Raw genomic sequence first — 19,797 nt, 5'->3', positions numbered from 1 at the left:
AAGTAATATTTTAATAATTTTAATTAAAAACAATACAAAATACTACAGCAATGCAAAACAAGTTATCCAAGTTGATTTTATCAATGAAAGTTTTTTAAAAAAAGACAATACAACAAGGCCTTGCTGAAATTCTACTTGCAATTGTAAAGTAAAAACAAAAAGGCAATTTCTAAACATTTTCCAGAAGCATTTTTGCCTCCCAGCCATCTATGACACTGTCAGAAGTAGCACTCTTTATTTATTATATGAGCCAGCTGAGCTTTTGGTATCTGTTTAACTTCATAAATGCAGCCCAAGAGTCAGATCTCAACTATAAATATTTGGATTTTCTTTGAGATTTGCACCATTGATGCCAGCTAGGGATTGTTTCATTGTGAAGTACTGGAATATGAGGTTCCACTTTACACAAAGCAGTGCTCTCCCTCTGCACAGATCCACTCTGGCTTTTGCTCACTGTAGCAGCCACAGCCTCAGTCCCACCCCACCACAGCCATGCAAGGAACTGTCCTTGTGCTGCTCAAGCATGAGCTGAAGCATCTGCTAAGTGACACCTACCATACAGTTATAGGACATGACAAAAGGGCTTGGTTTTAGGGGTCAGGGTGTTAGATCTAACCTAAGGTCTGCTGTGCAGGTTTTTAAATCATTTTATAAGTCGTGCAAACTAAAACTGTCCAGGCACAAGTCTCTAGCTGGCCTGAGATGCAAAAGTTAATGACTATATCTGTAATAGTCTTCTAGGAGTACCTAATTTCCTAAGCAAAATTAAGTCTTTCACATCATTCCTTTGAGTCCCAGTCACTTTACACCAGGCACACGTAAGGCTCTGTTTACTGGACCTGTGACTTTGCTGGGCCCAAGAGAAGTGAGGGAAATCATCCAGGAAAGCCTTCAGCAGAATGGTGAGGAGAATGAGAAAAGGAGGATGAGAGAGGACTCATCCAAAGAGGGAAGAGTGGACCCTGTCCTGAGCTGCACCTGCTTTCCACAGCTGATCCCATTGCTGAGTGCACAGACACTGCCATTACCAAATCCATGTGAACAGGAATTGCAAGTTAATTGTACGTGTACACAGTTACTGCATTGCATCTGGCCAAGGCTTGCAACTCCTAACAAGTTTTTGAGGGTAAGAAGCTCCACATGTGCATCAAGAGAAACATAAAAGAAAACCCCACCAGCCTGTGCTAACATCAGTGCAGTGTCCCATTGCCAAGCTCACTGAGAAGATAGATCAGTGCCACAGGAAGCTCCTGGGTAGATCAGCCAGCAGTGCCTGACATCCCCACAGGCAGCACCCAGAGCCTGGCAGAATGTCCTCAGGGCCCCATCCTGTAAGCTCAGCTATAGAACACAGGTTCCCACTGAAACTGTACTTGTTAGTACAGTGCCAGCAGCCAAATGCAAAATGGAAATGGCACGAGAGAGGATGGCACCAGCTGCTCCAAGGGAAAGGCTGAGGAGTCAAAATACTCCTTGACACAGTGCATGGCAGCAGTCATCCCTCTCCTATCTAACACAGCAGGATAATCAATGAGGAGGATACTGGAAAACACCTCTGAAGAGGTGATCACTGACATCAACCTAACATGCAATTTACTGCACAGGATGCATTTCAAGTTACATTGTATCTTACTATAGGTCATTCCCCTTCCTCTGGATTCTGAATTTTCCCTACGTTGTTTAGTCTTTGTGTAAGATAATGCATAGTCTGTAAGTACAGACATGACTAACATCATGAATGCACAGCAAGCTGGATGCACTACAGCTCAGCAGAAGCAGGACACAGGATGCAGTGCAGGGTCAGACAACAGACATACCTCTCAAAAAGCTGATTTTTAACTGGAGAATTACAGCATGGTTTACAGCTTCCACAGAATGTCAGCTCTCATAGGAATACAAATGAAAGCCAGCAGAGCTAGGACTGAAGGCAGGTGGTTTTGTCTGTTTTATCCATGGTCCACACCACAGGCTCAGAGTAAGTGCAATGCACACCATGAATGCCCTCTGAATATCCATGATACAAAGCAGCAGCTACCACAGGCTGAGCCCTTGTGCTTACACTGTACCACTACATACTCTAGGAAGTACTTCCTACTGCAAACTCCTTAGAACACTCACCATTCTCATTTTACACTGTGGGGAAAAAAAAGAAAAATGTTCTCCAAATCTCCAATCTCGTTCTCCTCTCTCTAAAATGAGCATCACCTGGGGTATACATTACAGTGGATTTAAATGAGGAGCTCTACAAAGTGTTACACCCTGCAGTATTTTTTAAACAGGTTTGATGATTATACTTAGCTTACAGCCATGCTTCAGAATAAAGGCAAATTTAGCTAATTGCCTGCAACCTAATTTTCCCACATTCCTACACAGCAGCTTCCTAGTTCCAGTGGTATGGGGTAGGCACTGAAAGCCCCATGATTATCCCAATAACTCAGAGGACTTTCAGGAACATGTATTGGCAGAGGTCTGTACTGATACCTGATGTGATTACAAGTTTTTTATCTTATTTAAAGAAAACAGACCTAGCTCTGTGCTGCAGGCAAGCTACATCAACAGCCATGTCCCTGCTGCAGTGTGAGTACCTTCACTGTCAGCACCAGCCTCTGCCTCTCAGCTCACACCCCAGGTCTGAATGCTGGAAGGGAAATCTGTTCTTTGATGAGCAGGTGCTCAGTTTCAGACCAAACTGGAACACAAACAGTATGGGGCTTCTACCAAGAACTTTTCAGAGCCTTCTCTCTGTGGAGGTAGAGTGATTGGAAACAAGAACACAGGATCTTTTAAATCCTGAAGAAACTGCTGCCAGGAGACATTTGCTGCTGGCCAACCATGAAAACAGACAACACAGTTACCTTGTACCCTGTTCAGATCTCCTAGATGTAACTGTGGAAATATTTTCTAAATCAGATCCAAAGACCATAAGATTCCTAAATAAAACCTACTGAACTTAAGTACAAGCAGCTACAGCATGCTGAAGGAACTTGCAGCTTTTTACAATTTTTTCTTGTACTGACACGTTAACGTAAGCATGATGGAGTTCTAGTCCTAGACAGAATATGTTGACTAACAGAGGTAGCTTTTACTTTAGAAATACCTTGAAAAAAATTTTGCTTTAAATATTTGTGAAACCATTGGTCAGAAGAGAGGACACCACACACCTGAGTAAAACACAGGTACGAGTCAAACATTTAATCTATGCCAGCTACCTTAAAAAAGTTATTATTTAGCACTTCCTTATCATTTCAAGTGAGGAAATACTCCTGCCACCTTGTTTGACAACAGTCTTTTCCCACCTAAAGTTACACATGTCCCTCCTTCCTTTCTAAATATACAGTTTAAATAGTAAACACTGAGGTCTAGAAAAAGATTGTTCTGTCCTGCCCAGCAGTTAAGCAGAACAGGATTAAGGTAGAACATCCCAAAGATATTTCATCATGATCATTTTTTCTTTGCTATTTATGGCTCCTTGGTGAGTCTGAGATAAGTTAAGACACTATTATAGGCTGATTAACCTGATGTTTAGAATTCCAAAAGAAGCAATCAGACTTTATAATCTCCACAGATATCCAATGGCAAGTCAGTAGTAGAGAACATAAAAGTGCCACTACCCTGCATCTTCCAATTGCATATTTTAAAAGAGAAACCTCAAAATATTGTGTTATGAGTTACAAATTCATCTCTTCTACATTGCATATACTGTACCTGCAGCAAATGTTTGCAGTAAGCAGAAGTTCACATATGTATCTTCATTAATGGAAAAGCGATTATTTCAAACCAATTCATTAATAAATAACTATTCCTAGACAAGTTTGATGAGCTGACGAAGTTCAAAAGCCAGCAGTGTCCACATGCAGGGTCTTGAAGCACTTTAGCACTAAACAATGTGCCCTAAGACAGATTCCACCCATTGTAAATGCACACGTTGAGAAATGCCCAGGTCAAGGTTGTGGGGGATTTCTTTTCCTGAAGAGCAATCAGAATATTCTCCCGATGAGTGAACACCTCTGCTTGCTTCAGCTCACAACGACTCTCAGTATTTAACCTGTGGTTCATCTGCATCACTTGCCTCTGTTTCACTGCTCTGGGAGAAATCTTGTGGGGTCTCTACTCTGTCCAGTTCCAGAAAACTCGTTATGAGTCTGGCAACTGCTTCCACATCACTGTGGAAAAGAAGAAACAAGGGAAGAGTTAGTGGAACTGTGGTGCCGACAAGAAAAGAGCAGGCATGCTAATTCCTGAGAATAACTGCCTAGAGCATGCCACAACAAGCCATTCCCTCTACATCAGTCCTCTCCCCGGTCCCTGCTTAAGATAAATTTTGTGCTAACTAATACACCAAATGTTTGCAAAGTAGAATTAATCCCCTCTGCCACTGCATAGCTCAGGAGGGCAACTCCAGCAGACACGCAGCACTAAAGGGATCCTAGATATCAAAACGTGATCCTGATAGATGGCGTTACCCAAAGGTCTGTAAACAAAAACACGGGGTTTAAAAGTTTCAACACAAGCTCATACCATCTGAAAACCGAGCTTGGTTATGACAGTTGGAAATTACCGACCCCCACGACTGGCAGTTCCCAGGTTACACACTGTCATTTGAACAAGCCCACACGGCACCTTCTGCAGCCCAGCACGGCGCTCTGGGTGAGCGGGTGTGAGAATCCAGTGACGAAGCGCAGCACGACCAGGTAACCCTTCCCGAAATAGCGCACGGCCTCCTCCTCCACGTTCACATCGCGGATCTCGCTCAGCACAGCCACCACTGCGGACACGGGCGACACAAGGCAGCTGTCAGCACGACTGCACACCCTCTGCACCGCCGCGCTCGCAGGGTGACAGGGACCCTGCTCTTGGCCACCGCTGCTCTGATCCCAGCCAGGGCAAGTCCTGCATGAGCTGCTCAGGAAGAAGAAACGTGCACAGGGTGTGACTGCAGCACCTTATAGCTGGGAGAGGCCCCGAGGAAAAAGACACAGCCAGCCGGGCACTTAACCCGTTATCACTTGTGTTTCCCACCTGCTTTAATGGCAGTTTTAACTGTGTTTCTATATCGAGTAGGCAACAGGTGTTCACCTTACTGAGACTGAACAAATACTGAAATAATCAACTGCTCAGAGCATCAGCTGATCTCTGCATCCTCACATGAATGGAACCTAAACCGATATTATCAAAGAGGAAGAGGTATCTTCAGCTCTCCTTTGTAAACATGTATCCCAAAGGAAAGTTATGAAACATTAAACATCCTTCTCTCCACATCTTTATCTTCCATCTCAAAAATGAACTCTTTAAAAACCAGTTCAGCTTAAGGTCATTCCAAATTTGGCCACTCTTCTGAGCTTATTGAGAGCTAGTTCTATTGAGAGCTAGTTCTATTTACATCAGGAAGTAAAACAAAAACTCTGACATGGAAGAAGATCCTACTTCTGCAACAGAATAAAAGATCCCAGTTTGCAATAGAGCAAACTCACCAACTCACTGTGACTCAACCAACTCACAGACTATACTGCAACTTCAGTTAATCCAACAGGAAGCCCATAGGACATCAGATGCTGCATTAAAGTGAGCCTCCTGAACAGGCTGCTTTAAATGCATACTCTATATCTGCAGGATGTAACATGCCTGCTTGCATACGGCATCTAAACCTTTGCCTGCTCCCCAAAGCAGATGAGATTACAGGAATCTCAACTGCTGGATCCAAAATTGAAGTTTTTCCATCAGTCCCAGCTGCCAAGCAGGTTAGCCAAGAGCAAGGTAAACACATTAACATCCCAAAGGAACGGCTAAGATTATTATGGAAAGCAATGTGTAGGCCTACTTACCTTGGATCAAAATAATTAACAAGATGCATTCAGCACACTGAGAAAAAGCATTTGGGCCCGGAGAGGCAGATTGTTACATCTGCTGCTTGGGAACAAAGCAGATGTGACTTAATTTGAGTACAGAACTCCAGAGAAGCTAATAAATGGGCACATATCCATCTCTTCTGCTGCTCAGCACATTTTCTACCACAGATGCTGCTTTCTCACCTTGATCATTCCCTCCTTTTGACAAGGTCAGTATTTTTTTGTAGAGATTGAATGTTTTTAGGCAGATTGTTCCCTTGTTCTTATCAAATACAGCTTCCTGTAAAATTGAAAAATAAAAACTAAGATTATTTTTTTGGAAACACCATCACTAGCTGTGCTTCAAAGTAAAATAAAAAGAGTTATTTGGGAAAATAATTTTGGTAACAGAAAAATACACAGCTAGTTTAAAGACATCATCTCTTACTAGACTGTGAAAATCACAGTCTTGTTCTGGGTTTTAACAGACACTTTACCATATCTCTTGTGTGACTTCTAGAAGGGAGTTAAAAGTGGGTTCATTGTCCCTCTTGCTACATTCCTCACATAATAAACACTTTGCCTGGAGTCAAATTTGAACACTAACTTGTAACTCCTATAATTTTCACTTCTGGTGAATTTGACATTCCAGTGCTGTGCTCTATGGGCCAAGCCTACACAGACCTCAATTATCTCTGACAGTCAATGAAAAAAGAGGATCTCGTTCTCTTTAGGTGAGTTGCTCATTCTAACACAACTCAGGTCAGCAGGGTGACAAGCTGGCTTATTGCTCTCAAATCAACATCCACACAGTTCTAAACAAGCTTGTCCCAGAGGAAAAAAACTGATCAGCCTGGAAGGTTAGAACTCCCTTATTTAGTGGTTCATTTGTCACTAGCTTGAAGGCTAAGTTCAAAACCATGTTGTGCAGGTGAATGCCCTGGTCATCCTCCCTCTTTTATATAAGAGAGAACATTCTGGGCCAAGTCTTCCCTCAAAAATAGCCACATGTTTAGCTTCACATTTTCATGCATGAATAGTCAAAGAATTACTGTCCTAATTCTAGTCCCAGTATAGCAACCCAGAGGGTTTCCTCAAAACCAAAAGCATAACTTGTCTGTTTGGACTGAGCAAGTGCGTGGGGCTGCTGGAATCAGCATCTGCCAACTGCTTCCTACTCACAGATCCTCATTTCCTGAGTGCAGCATCTTACCTCCCACTGCTCCAGATTCTGGGCTGCCACAAAGAAACACCCAGCCATGTAGAAGAGCTTCCATGCCAAGCTATCTGAACAATGCAAAAAATGCACAAATTCAGCTTTTTTCCCCCATTTTTTTTTGGTATTCAAACAATCCTGAAAGCAACATGCTCTCTTTAACATCAACAAAAGAAGAAAAGGTTTCTCTGATGGAACATTTTTGCCTTTAGTTGCACTAAAAGCTATTTTACAGCTCTTTTCCAGGATGAAAATACAGAAGATCTTCACGCTTTTCAGAGACTTCTTTCATGCTGGGTTTCAAACCATGCAGAATTATAAACATATGTATTAATGGCAAGGTTGTAACACCACATCTTTCTCTTCTTTACCAGCAAAGACATCTTAAAAGGCATCCACAAGACTGTCAACCCACTGTCAAACACTAAATATTTGTGCTGCAAAGGACAAGGATAAGGACAATGAAAATTCAATAAAAAAATATGTTTCTGCATAAAAAGAAGCAGTTGGTCCTCTTGACAAACAAACATTTGCATTTAATGTCCTGGAAACGTTTACATGTCACAGCCTGAACAATTTGCTCGCTCAGGCTTTTAACTGAAGGCACAGTAGAGCTGTGCTGAGGTTTCAGAAAACTTTATTGCAACATCTTGAGCAAAAGAAGGCTGATTTAACTGGTGGCTCAAGCAGCTTTCACTGCATTTTGCTCTTTAAATAAAAATACGTGGGTTATATTGGTAGCACATTCCTACACACTATTACAATCTAACATTTGATGTGAACAGGACGCAGCACAAGGGCAGCTTCCCAGGATAAATCCCATGGATGGAAAGACAGCTGGCATTTGGTACAGTCTGCTGTACTGCAGAGGGAGGAAGCAGCAGTAGCTGTCTGATCTCTAAAGGTGCTTGGATGAGTAATCTCTGCTAGTGATGATTTGACAGTTTCCAGAGAAACAGAGAACTTCCGTCAAAGGCAAAGTAATAATTTCATTATGATGTCAAATAATGATTACATGTCTTCCCAGGAGAGCTGTGAGGACCAGCTAATCACATTTATAAAACACTGAAAGTACAAAATGCCACAGAGTACCAATACCATTATTAAAAATACTTGCAAATGGAAAAGGAGGCTGAGTAAGAAACAGAGCATTAAAGCACAGTAAGCCATAGAGGCAACAGTTATTATTGGTTTTAATATTCATACCACCACCTGGGAGAGGAACTTCCACTGCCTTTGAAGGGTCAGACAGAAGCTGCAGATGAATCACCAGCATGAAACACAGATCAACAGGAAAGAAACGACTCTCCCAAAAAAGTGATAAGCCATTACCTGCACTATAATAAGCAGCAGCCAAACCTATGGAGGCTATTCCTAGGAGGAAAGAGGAGAGAATTAGGACAAATAAGCAGCTATAAAAGCATCTAAAATTCCCTGATGAAAAACATAACTTTTCAAAAAAAAGACATGATTGCAACATAGATCACAATATAAAAGTCGAGTTATTTTTTTCTCTCAGTACTAAAAAAACTTCCATTCTGCAGAGACATTAAAAACACTGGGGCTGGGGTCAGGAATAAAAATCTTGTGACAACTGGGAACAGAACTTCAGAGGGTCCCAATCTAACCATGACACCATACTTTCTCTCAGCACAACACAACTTGGAGTGCTCACATAAACCTTGCAATGGTTATTTTTCCCTTTAAGGGCTCTGTGGAGCCAAAAGATTTTGCAGCAAAGTTGTGTCAGAAACTGCCAGCTCCTTTCTCTCAGAGAGGAGGAAGCAGCTGAAGAGTGCCCTGCACCCCAGAGGCTGCTGCAACTGCAAAGATCTTCTCAACAACATCCCTGAAAGCAATGACAACATGGTGTTACTGCAGTGGGACCTGCTCAGCTGGAAAGCAGGATATGCCAGATTTTCCCCAGCAGCTCTCTCAGTACAATCCTAACAAGTTTGTTTTTCCTGCAGATTCAGTAGTGTTTATAAGGATGCCTTTCAGAACATCCTGTGTGACTTCCATTTCATACAGGCTCCTTAGGAGCTCACCACCAAACACATGAACAATCCAACCCCAGCATGGCCACACTGCAGTTTTCCACTCCTGAAAATCAATATGTTTTTCAACCTAACTATACAGCCCCTTCAGAAGCTTCACATTTCTATTGCTGCATGGTACATAATAAAGTTTCTGCTCTTGATCTTTCAGGACTCCCTTAAAATTCCATACATGAGCTTCTGAGGTTCTCCAGATGAGACTCAAAGTCTCACAGTGAAACTGCCACGCTGAGGCTTCAAACTCATTTAGTGCCTATGAGAAAGGAAGAGTTCAAAGCACAGTCATTCCTCTTCTGGAAAGGAAAAGGCCTGGAAGGCAAGCATTTCACTAGGGGCTCTTTCAGGAGTTTATTCAGTGACCCTCTTCCCTTAAAGCAAGCTCTGAAATAAGCTGAGGAATGCTGTGGTCTTACCAACACAGAGAGACCAGGATCGGATGCCAGGTGACCTCTTTAGATGAAGATGGGAATTTGTGCGTTTTTCAACCAACATGTACATCTTCAAAAGAAACTCTCAACAGCCTAGTGTGACTCATGAAACCTCACTGGACAAAAAAAAAACCCAAAAAACAACAACAACAAAAAAAATTAAATCATTGACAATTCCATCAATTCCCCTTCCTAGCATTTTTCAGGACTTACCAAGTCTTAGTCTAGACTATAAAAGATACTCCAGGGTAAGAACACAATCTTTTTGGACAGGAAGAGCAATATGTACACTGAAAACAACCACAAAGTACAACTGTCATGTGGAGAGTTGCGTAACAACAACAGGAATCTCAACTCTTGAAAGAAAGTTCTCATTTTAGGGGTGTCTCTTTCTACTGTAATCAGATTCCCGAAGAAAAATGTGAAAAACAAGAACCTGGAACAATGTTGTTGCTAATTCATGCAGCCCTTCAAAGAGATATAACAGCAAGGGGAATGGAAATCTCTTTGACAGCATTTTTCTGTGAGCTCAGAGGGTTGTGTGAAGGGCTGGTCTGGGAGCTGGGGCAGGACAGTACAGCCTCCTGCACCTCTGACACGGAGCCTCATTCCTGCTGACACACCAGGAAGGGCCACAGCCAAGCACTGCCAGCATCCCATAATGCCACAGACGGCATTCCCATCTTCCAAGCCACCTCAATAATACAACCAGGAGCTTCCAACAAGTGTGTTTGTCTGTCCTCAAGCAGACCATGCCTTCAGTCTAGGCAGAAACAGCAGAGGCTAAAAAGACAGGCACCAATTAAAACCAGTAAGAGCAGGGTAATCCCATGCAGCATTTTCATTACATTTTTTACTGTTTTACAGCATAGGATCAGAGTTATTTAGGGTGAGAAAGACCTTTAAGATCATGAAGCCCAACCACTAACCCAGCACTGCCCAGTCTGCCACTAAACCATGTCCTCAAGCACCTCACCTACATGTTTTTTGAACATTTCCAGGGATGGTGAGTCCACCCCTTCCCTGGGCAGCCTGTCCCACAGAACCCGTTCAGGGAGGCTGGCATTAAGCTGCCCGTGATAACAGGTTTCCAGAAAATGCCAACATTCATCAGGTTTTGAATAACCATGAAAAACATGGGAAGAGCAGGTCTGAGCACATCCAAGTTCTCACAAAAGACAAATATGTGATTTTCAATGCTTTAGTTATCCGGCTGCTCTTGCATACAAGAAGACTCTCCTGCAATTCTGGTAGTTTGCATACAAAGCTCCAGGGGAGCAGATTTAGCCGGGTTTTTTCAGTTAAACAAAAAGCACCCATGACTTTGATTTTAATCTCTCAGCAACACATTTGAGAGCATCTGAAACCGAAAGAGCTAAAAACACTTATGTATAAGACACGCTCCATCTCCTCCGGACGTCAAGCATCAAATTTTAATTTTCAAATGACTCCTGTGAGTTCCTCTCAAATATACCGGAAAATACTTCCGCATGTACAACGCCTTCTCCTGCCTATTATCAAATACAAGTTATAAAATACATCGATATCACTGCAGAAATCTCGCTGTATTTAACAATTACACCGTACTCAGAACATAATTCTCATACATATCAGTCAAGTCCATTAATGCAAACTTTGATATCTCTCCCCATAACAATGTAGTGAAATTCAAGCAGGCATATGCCAGTTTTGGATTAATGCTGGACACTCAGCATCAGGGCATTGTCTCTCACAGGCAGTTGCTTGCAAGACGTGGCCCTTGGAATAAGAAGCACCAAAGCAACTTCTAAAGTCACATTTAATAAATAAATCATAAAGGCGCCCTAAAGTAAACACAAAAGTTTTACTACAACGTTATGATTACAAGGAAAGAGGTATTTTCGTGCTGCCCTTTTATTACAAATTCCAAAACTCAACTTTGCTGGAATTTGTCTGGTTTGACACTGAACTGATCTCCATCATCAAAATAACATTCTCACGCTTCCTCCAAGCTCTCGGTCGAGAGCGAGCCAGCAAAAGCCATCGGAAGGCACACCTTGAAATCCCCACCACCAACAGCCATCGAGTCAGGACCACGCATTAGGTGAATCTGCTTTACAGACCTCGTTTTTCTTTACCTCCCCAGCCTGCACCTGCTCCCCCCCACAGCCTGGTGTGCCCCTCAGGGAGTCGAACACCCTCCCTAGCCAGGGTCCGGCCCTTCCAAAACCCACCCGAGCCGCGCCTTCCGCTCCCCCGCGCGTGGGGAGCCCGAGGCCCCCTTCACCCTCCCCCGGCGCCGAGCCCGCGCTACCTGCCCGGCCTCCAGCCGCGTTCCAAAGGGATCCGCGGCCGCCTCCGCGCCGGTCCCGCCTCAGGGATGGATGGACGCGCCCGCGGCCATTTTGGGTGAGGGCAGAGGATGGAACATGAACCTCCCTTCCCCTCCCCTGAGGGCGGTGCCGCGCAAGATGGCGGCGCGCTGCCCGTACTCAGTATGGCGCCTGAGCCCGGGGACGCCGCTGAAGTAAGAGTGTCGATGTTCCCTTGGTTGTTTTACTTTAGCGGTGCTTTGTAAGGGCAGAAACCTCGCGTGGCGACAGGAGGGAACTGCTGTAGGCTGAGGCTGGCTGTGTGGGAGAGCCTTAGTGGACGGACCCGCGATGGATGAGGTGGATATGGCCCCTTGTGTGAGGGGGTCGGGGAGGGCAGGGGAGCCCCTCGCTGGAACGGGGCTCCACTGGGGCTGTCCCTAGACTCGGGCAGCCCCTGTGGAGGCCAGGAAACCTCTGGGTTCTCGGTGGCAGCACTGCCCTAAAGCGCTGGTGCTGCGGCTGGGGTTGGAAGGCCCCTCGGGAGATCGCTCACTGCAGGCCCTGCTCACACACCTCGGGCAGCTGACACTGAAACGCGGCCGGGTGGGTTTGGAATGTCTGCAGACGAGTGTTGCCGATTTTAGGAGCTCTCTAAACACAGACACGGAGTCTAGTTTAGGAAGGAGACGCTGTTTATTTTGCACGGGGTGCAAGGTGGAGGTTTCCACAGATCAATCACACCAAAGCTTTTAACTACTTACACATTTTAGCAAACAAATACATTAGTGTTCACCGGCTACAAGTTGCACGGTTCTCTTATTAACTAGTGTCGTGTTGGTTAATGACTGACTTCTCATGCTAATATGTCTGCATGCTCAGTCTTTCCTTATTACAGGTGGGTTTCTTGTGTCAGTGGTTGCAGATTTCCCCTTGCCAGAATTACATTATACCCAGTTGGAGCTGATTTCAGCACAGTTGCTGAGTTGGCTTTACTTGTTTCCTCCTTACCTTGGGAGTTCTTGCCAGATGGCCCCTAAATTCTTCATTCTTTGTGTCCACTGCTGGTGGGCATTTCTTTTTTCTCTTTGTTAACCTCTGCTAGGTCTGAGATCATTAAAGCATGTCAAGCCCTAGACTTTAACAAGGTAATTCCACCAACAAGTAACTTGTTTTTTCAAACACCTGGACATCACTTATATTTGAAAAGCAGAAATATCAATGACAATCTTACAGGTCCAACCTTGCTGTCATGAGTTTTGTGAATTGTACGTCTGCTGAAGGCTTGGGTTTGAAAATCTGTTATTTGGGGAGGAAAGTTTCTAATTCACTTGAAATACAGAGTAGTTTTGTTGTTGTGGACAAATAGGCTGCATTTGGAAGATCTGTTTCAATCAAACATCATTCACATGGGAAAGCTTCCTGTTCAATCCATTAGAGCAACTGCTTATGTCAGGCAGGATGGGTGAAGTGCAGACATCTGTAGTTTAGCTTAACTTCTTAAATTCCCTTTATGTAAATCAGTGTGTAACTTCATCTATATATTCTGGAGTGTTTGCTCATGGTCGTGATGTGATAGAAGTTTGTTTAGCTGTTCTCAGCACTGTTCTGGTGAACAGAGATTTTGATCAGTGTTTTTCATAACAATCCAGAGTGAAGATAGTGGGGAAAAAATCCCCAGAGTCCATGGTACGGACATTTCAGTGTAAGTAGTGGAAAATACCAACTGATGTGCAGTTTGTGTAAGTGTGTTAATGGGAAAAGGCAGTGAGGAACTGCAAGAATGAATTGGCCTGCTTGTGAGTCACAAGGTACCAGCTGCTGGATTTGGATGAAAAATAGGAAGTAATAAGTATCACGTGTGCTCAACCCAAACAAGCAGCTGACTGAATCTTCTGGGAAGAAATTTATGTCTAATTAGCTGTCAATCAGTTTTTATGAACAACTGGTTTCTCTGGAAACCAAATGTTAAGCCTTTTTGATTGATACACGACAGAAGATTTTTTGTGTCTAAGAGTGAAATAAGACCTTCATCTGTCCCCTCCACTCAGCACAAACCACATAGCATGCGTTTTATTATTGTGTTTCTAACTGCAGAAATATCAGCAACTCCGCCTCTCCAGTTTTTCAGAGGTCACACTAGGATAACTAGGACTTAATTTAATTATGAAGTTACAGAGAAATTTTTTCAGCCATGGGAAATACCACATACGTACACAAACTATCAAAACAAATATGGCAAGGATCCTTGTAAGCTTCTGCTTTCCATTAATGATTCTTAGAGCATTTTTTTCTAACATCTGCAGACCTTACACCAGCTCTTTGGAGTAGGTATGTGCTGTTATGCCTACCAATAGAAAAAGGAAGAAAGAATGTTTTGAAAGCCTGATCCTGGACTTAAAGAACAACATGAGTTCCAAACCACGTGGCTGCAGAAACAAAACCTATTTTCCAAAGTAAACAATTCTGGAATATGTGATTGACTATTTGTAGACTTCTTCCTCAACAATGTAAAAATAGATTCTGTGGAAGTGTTTATGTTCTATTTGTGTAGTAAACTCACTTGTAGCTTTTAAGGTAAATCCACATCTAAACCCAAGAACATGCAGAAAGAACAGAACTGGCCTTTATTTTGAATTAATTTGACGTGTCTGTAATTCTGGTGCTTTTTCCTATTTCACACCATTTTCCTAAATACTCCTTTCTAACTCCTTATATATTTTTTTTTTCCACCCTAAGGTCTTAAGGTCTTAAACTTAGGAATTAAGCTATGTAATAAGCATGTGATCTTACTAACACACCAGGATAAATTCCCAGAGTGCTTGGTTGGAAGCAGCTACCAAATGCTTTGGCTGGACAGAATTGGCTGCGGGTCCTGTTAGAAATGAGCTCATCCCACAGAACGAGCTCTCCATGGTGACCTCGATGGGAGCAGTGTGTGTGCAGCCTGCAGAGCACAGATTTCATGGAATACATGTTTGCCAGCTGTTGCCAAGATTTATTGCCCAATTCTGACAGCTCTGGAGTGGCATGTGCCGTCACTATGGCAATTACATTTACAGCTCACACTGCCCTGCAGGACTGATGCAAAGCCTGTAACACTTTGCAGTTGTTTGCAGCACACTGTTTTCACAGGGAAATTCTTATTTCTCCATTTCATTCAGGGTGTAAATGCTTCAGGTGCAGGGATAAATGTTACATGGAGCCACAGAGGCCAAATTCAACAGTGGCCATAAAAGCAAGTGATGCCTTTAAGTGCTACCTACTGCTGGCATAACAAAGCTTTTAAAGAGTGAGGTTTTTGGGAAGCAGCCCTGCAAAGGGGGTAACTGTTACCTCCCCAGGGCAGGTTAAAGCAGGATGGTGCTTTCTTGTCTCAGGTTGTCAGGCCTGGTGTCATGGTTGATCAGAGAGCCACTGTTGTGTGGGAAAATGGCATCCATAGTTAGTGGAAAGCAGAGAGTGCTCTTGGCAATAGAATAAACGAGACCTCTTATTATCTAATGATTTCACAAATATACTGTGCACTGAAACAGAGATACCTTGCACAGTCTTCAGTGTTGTATATTATATATTGTATATATATATTGTATATATAATATTGTATATTCAGTATCTGTATAAGTTTTAGCTCTTTTTGTTTGAATTTTTAAATTGATGTTTATTCAGTCCAAGTATTCCTAAGATGAAGGATGAAATAGGGATACTTAATGTATGTACCTAAGATGTCCTCAATATTTCTGCAAAATGTTTCAATTTCTATGCAGTTCTCAGGTGTTTTCATTGTGAATACAAGAAATATGGGGGGAAATTTAGTCTTCTGCTCATTGACAATGTGCAGAAAAATGTGTTTAACCCTGTCCTGTAACAGATGACTAGCTTAGCTGGCCAGAGATTCTCATCCCTGGAAACACTGGAGGCCAGGCTGGATGGGGCTTGGAGCAGTGTGGTCTAGTGGAAGGGGGTTTGGACTAGATGACCTTCAAAGGTGTATTCCAACCCAAACTACTCTGATTCTGTGAAATAAAAAATATTTTTAAATATGATCTGTGCAGTTACAGAAATATCCAAAACAGACATGTCTTTTGAAGAATCATTATACCAGTTTTGGATAATAAATGTGAGTATAATCAGTGTGAAACAAGAAGATTTTAGCTGTGCCTTTAAGTGCAAATCTCAACACATTTCTAATTTCGAACTTTTCATCTATCTTATCACCTTATGGGTCAATGCAACTATAGCTGTTGTATCCTGGTGGAGTAAGGTGGGAGGTTGGCACAGTTTTTCTTGTATGAAAATACTCATCCACAAGAACAAGAAAGATGTCAGATAATGCTGCATTCCAGCAAGTCTGTAGGAAATGCAAATTCTTAGGTCACATAGGAATTGCTCAGGAGTGGTTGTGGTGCTTTTAAAAAGCTTGGGCTAATGTGCTAATATGAAATGTGAGAGCATTTTGAATGATGAGAACAGAGCCACAGAAAATTATTACCAAAGCTATTACAATTTTTTACCTCAAGCCAATATTAGTGATATTTTTCCCGGGTATATGTAAAGCAGCATCAGCTTACTTTTGTTAAAGCACTCAGTATGAAAACGTTTGTTTGCTTTCATCATGGTTAAGCTAAGGAATTCTTGATATCTCTGACCTCAGTGATAACTCACCTATAGTCTTCAAAGAAAAAAAAGGGAAAAAGGGCACTACATTCTTCTCTGGGGTTATCTTTAGTATTCTTAAAATGGAACAGGTGTTTAAAGTTGTGTGCTTGGATAACAAACCTCTCTGCCTGTCTCCTGCCCTTGTGCTCAAAAACCATCTGTGGCGTAAAGCGTTAGAGGTTACTGTAAAAGGAGGGGATTTACCCAGTGTTTTAGAAAAGCTGCGGTTTCGGCAGGAAGTTGCTTTTTTTTTTTTTTTTTGTAAGTTCTGTGGTTTAATTTATAAAATGTCATTTTACACTTGAAAAACTCTGTATAGCCCTAGGTGTTTGCTTGTACATGTGTGTTCATGTGGCTGCGGGTCTAAAAAAGGAGCAAAGTGTTGCTTGAACCTTTCTGTCTAAATCCTACAACCTGAGGTTCAGAAAGACAAGAAATCATAATCATCTTGAATAATACTCAGGGGCCTTTGAGACTGTGTAAGGCTGATGTCTGTTTAATAATCCTGCTCATGAGGATTTGCGATTCCGGCCTGGGAACAGCATCGCTGGTACTTGCGTTTTGTGACAGAAAGGGGAAATCGCAGCATACTGGTTAAATAAAATGGTGATGATGCTGTATTTAGTAACTCGCAGAGTATCATTTCACTTTAAAGCCATCGGAAAAAAAAATCGGGGGGGGTGGGGGGAAGCCTTTTGTACGATATAACAGAGGAGCACGTTGTAAAAAATACGCAGGGACGCTCCAGAGAAGCAGCGAAGCCTCGGGCACAGCCCCGCCGCAGAGCCGGGAGCGGGGACAGCTGCCGGGAGGATCGCTGCGGCCCGGGGGTCCCGTGGGGACGGGGATTGGGACGGGGACCGGCACGGGGCAGTCCCTCCGCGTACGTGCGGCGGAGCAGGTCCGCAATGAGCCCGGCGGGCGCGGCCGGGGACGTGCCGGGGGAGGCGGTGTTGGAGGCGGGGCCGCTCCGCCCGCTCTGCGGCCACAGGCACAGCCCCGGCGGCAGGTACGGGAACGGCCCTGCGCCCCGGTGCCCCCTTCCCAGGCTGCCTTGGGGCTTTCGGGGAATTGCGGTGGTCGTGGGCTTTTTTTTTTTTTTTTTTTTTTTTCTCTCCCCCTGCGGAGCTGATGAGCCGCGGCTCGTGGCCGGCCGCTCTCCCGTCACCTCGGCGCGGGGAGCTCTGAAGAGCCGGGCGTGCGGCGGGGGCTGCGCTCCCCGTGCGGGGCCGGGGCCGCGCTGCGGGGGCACCTTCCCCGCGGGGCTCGGCCAGCGCTGTCCTCCCCGCGTCTCCTCCGAGGCCGCTCGGTGCCGCCCGCAGCGCCGGCGTTTGCGGGGTAATTCCGGGCAAGGGAATTGCGGGACACGTGAGCGCGGCGGGGCCGCCCCCGCCCCGGGACCGCCCGGCGGGGCGGGCGCGGCAACAAAGGGCGGTGGGGACGGGCGCACGGCCGGGAAGGGAGGGCAGCGGGGTCCGGGCTGGTGACGGGCGCTGCTCGTGCGGGTCTCACCTCCCGCCCCGCTCTCTCCTGTCACGCAGCCCCGGCGGCCAGGACCGCGCCGCAAATGAAGTGCGAGAACTGCACCAAAAAGGTGAGTGCGGCGGCCGGGTCCTGCCCGGCCCCTCGGCTTGCGGGGAGCACCGCCTCGGGGATGGGGGGGCGTGGGGACGGCCTCGTCCGGCGGCCCGGGAGCCCCGGCAGGGGGAGCGGCGCTGGCCGCCGGCCCCAAGGTCACCGAGCTCCGCGTCCTCACCCGCGGCCCGGCCGTGACACCTCCCGAGGGAGCCCTGAGCGCGTTATCGCCGTGATGTGCCCGTGCCCGGGCTGCACGGAGCGCCCTGGGCTCGTACTGTACCTGCGCGGGCAGTCCCTCGGGTTAAACCGCCCGGAACTCTCCATACAGCAGGGGAATCCCTAGGAGATTATTTCCATCGTTGCAATTGCGCTTTGAACACAGAGTCTTGCATGTGTTCCTAAACACCGTCGATAACTCTAATAGGGGTTAATGACGTGAACGCTTCGTTACAGAACTGTGAATAGGCTTTGCATAATCCATGCGTTTTGTGTTTTGTTTCAGGAATGCAGTAAAAAACAGAAAAATGATGATACGCAAAGTACGTCTGTTGATGCATTGAGTTCAAATGATGGCTTTGAAGAGGTAATGTATTGGACTCTATATTCTTTTGTGTACCCCAAAGGAGGTTATAAGGAGTCAGCTGTCAACTACTAAGTAAACAACAAGCAGTTGAAAACAGTTATGAGCTCTTGAAGATATCCCTTAATATGTGAATCAAAATTCTGGTAAAAAGGTGAAATAAAAGCCCTTCCTGTGCAAACACAAAACAGAGATTTTAGGTTCTTAAAATTTGGAGTGCTAAAGCTCTTATATCAAGTCTTCAGAACAGAGCTTATATGAAGAGGAGCTTTGATAGTACAAGTGGATAAAATATCTACTTCTTCTTTATATGCAAGTATTCCTTCTTAAGTGAGCTGCATATAGTGTCACAGCCAGGAGTGTGAAACTCTGATGTCACAGAATATGTTCAGTGCAATTGTAGGACTGCGTTCTGTTTGTTTTACCTCATGATACAAAGCCTAAGCCACCTTGCTGTGAGAGGGACATCTGTTTAAAGAGCTTTAATAGTTCAGGGGAGAGTTTTCTCAGTTGCTTGCTGAGTTGATAGGGACTGTCAGCTCTGAAGTACAGTGCAAATTAAGTTACTAGCATATGGACTAAGGGCTAAATTTAGATCTTTGTTTACACTTGAACATTTTGCAGTTTCGCAGTAATAGGAGGAGCAGAGCTATGATTGGGATGGAACATATTATTGTGTTTACCTGTAAATAATCTTGGATATGCAAGTGTCCTGGACTGTTCTTTAAACCAAACAGTGATACATGTGTTTGCTTTTCATCTGGCTCATTGCAGAGATCTTGAAAAATCATTTGATCATTATTAAATACTTGTTTACTTTTTTTTTTTGCCACCAGAAAAATGAGTTTGATACATTGGCTAATGCTAAAGTACTCCTTAGCGACTGCCTAGCTTGTGACAGTTGCATGACATTGGAAGAAGGAGCCAGAGTTTTCCAACAGAATCAGAAGGAGTTCTTTCGTATTCTCAACCTTAATAAGGTAAAGTGACCCAAACAATGACCCACTGTTTTCTGTGAAGAAGAGGCACTTACAGAATGACTAAGCAGCTTGGTTTCCCAAGGCAGATAACGTGAAGATTTGTCAGGATATGATTTTTCCAAAGAGGAAGTGAAAACTTCAGGCAACACAAACATTAAAGTACTGAAAATAATTTTGTACTGG

The 19,797-nt window shown here is 44.2% G+C and overlaps 2 protein-coding genes across 6 annotated transcripts in view; one reads left to right on the top strand and one right to left on the bottom strand.

The window, feature by feature from the left end:
- Positions 1 to 9: 9 nt before the first annotated feature.
- Positions 10 to 12,177, bottom strand: LOC134052187 (cytochrome b-245 chaperone 1). Of its 3 annotated transcripts, XM_062506502.1 has the most exons (7): positions 11,820 to 12,177; positions 9,512 to 9,642; positions 8,374 to 8,415; positions 7,039 to 7,112; positions 6,030 to 6,126; positions 4,621 to 4,765; positions 10 to 4,163 (listed from the first exon to the last, which is right to left on the bottom strand). In XM_062506502.1, exons 2-7 carry the CDS (start codon positions 9,594 to 9,596, stop codon positions 4,034 to 4,036), a joined length of 573 nt encoding a protein of 190 aa, XP_062362486.1. In that variant the 5' UTR covers positions 9,597 to 9,642; positions 11,820 to 12,177; the 3' UTR covers positions 10 to 4,033. The 3 variants fall into 3 exon arrangements, with proteins under 3 accessions (XP_062362486.1, XP_062362487.1, XP_062362488.1); XM_062506503.1 differs by lacking the exon at positions 11,820 to 12,177 and having other exon boundaries at positions 8,374 to 8,409; positions 9,512 to 9,818; XM_062506504.1 differs by lacking the exons at positions 8,374 to 8,415; positions 11,820 to 12,177 and having other exon boundaries at positions 9,512 to 9,818.
- The window catches only part of NARF (nuclear prelamin A recognition factor), a 24,187-nt gene continuing 16,552 nt past the window's right edge, over positions 12,163 to 19,797 (top strand). For 2 of the 3 annotated variants that reach the window (XR_009933857.1, XM_062506498.1), the window contains exons 1-3: positions 18,018 to 18,070; positions 18,557 to 18,637; positions 19,471 to 19,614. Coding sequence is in view for 2 of the 3 variants with exons in the window: in XM_062506498.1 (XP_062362482.1) it covers positions 18,044 to 18,070; positions 18,557 to 18,637; positions 19,471 to 19,614 (252 nt within the window). In the remaining variant the exon portion in view is untranslated. Of the gene's footprint in view, positions 12,178 to 18,017; positions 18,071 to 18,556; positions 18,638 to 19,470; positions 19,615 to 19,797 lie in introns of those variants that run through there. The other variant, XM_062506499.1, reaches the window with a different exon arrangement.

The sequence above is a fragment of the Cinclus cinclus genome, chromosome 20, assembly GCF_963662255.1.
Source record: "Cinclus cinclus chromosome 20, bCinCin1.1, whole genome shotgun sequence".
Classification (NCBI taxonomy): Eukaryota; Metazoa; Chordata; class Aves; order Passeriformes; family Cinclidae; genus Cinclus; species Cinclus cinclus.
The sequence above is the reverse complement of the archived record's forward strand: the minus strand, read 5'-3'. Positions and strand labels throughout refer to the sequence as shown.

Bases quoted from the DNA above. Each gene is read 5' to 3' on its own strand.
- LOC134052187 (XM_062506502.1), bottom strand. From the start codon at position 9,596: ATGTACATGTTGGTTGAAAAACGCACAAATTCCCATCTTCATCTAAAG. The intron at 6,127-7,038 runs GTAAGATGCTGC...TCAATTTTACAG, and splicing joins AGAATCTGGAGCAGTGGGAG to GAAGCTGTATTTGATAAGAA. The intron at 4,766-6,029 runs GTGAGAAAGCAG...CCGTGTCCGCAG, and splicing joins AAAAGGAGGGAATGATCAAG to TGGTGGCTGTGCTGAGCGAG.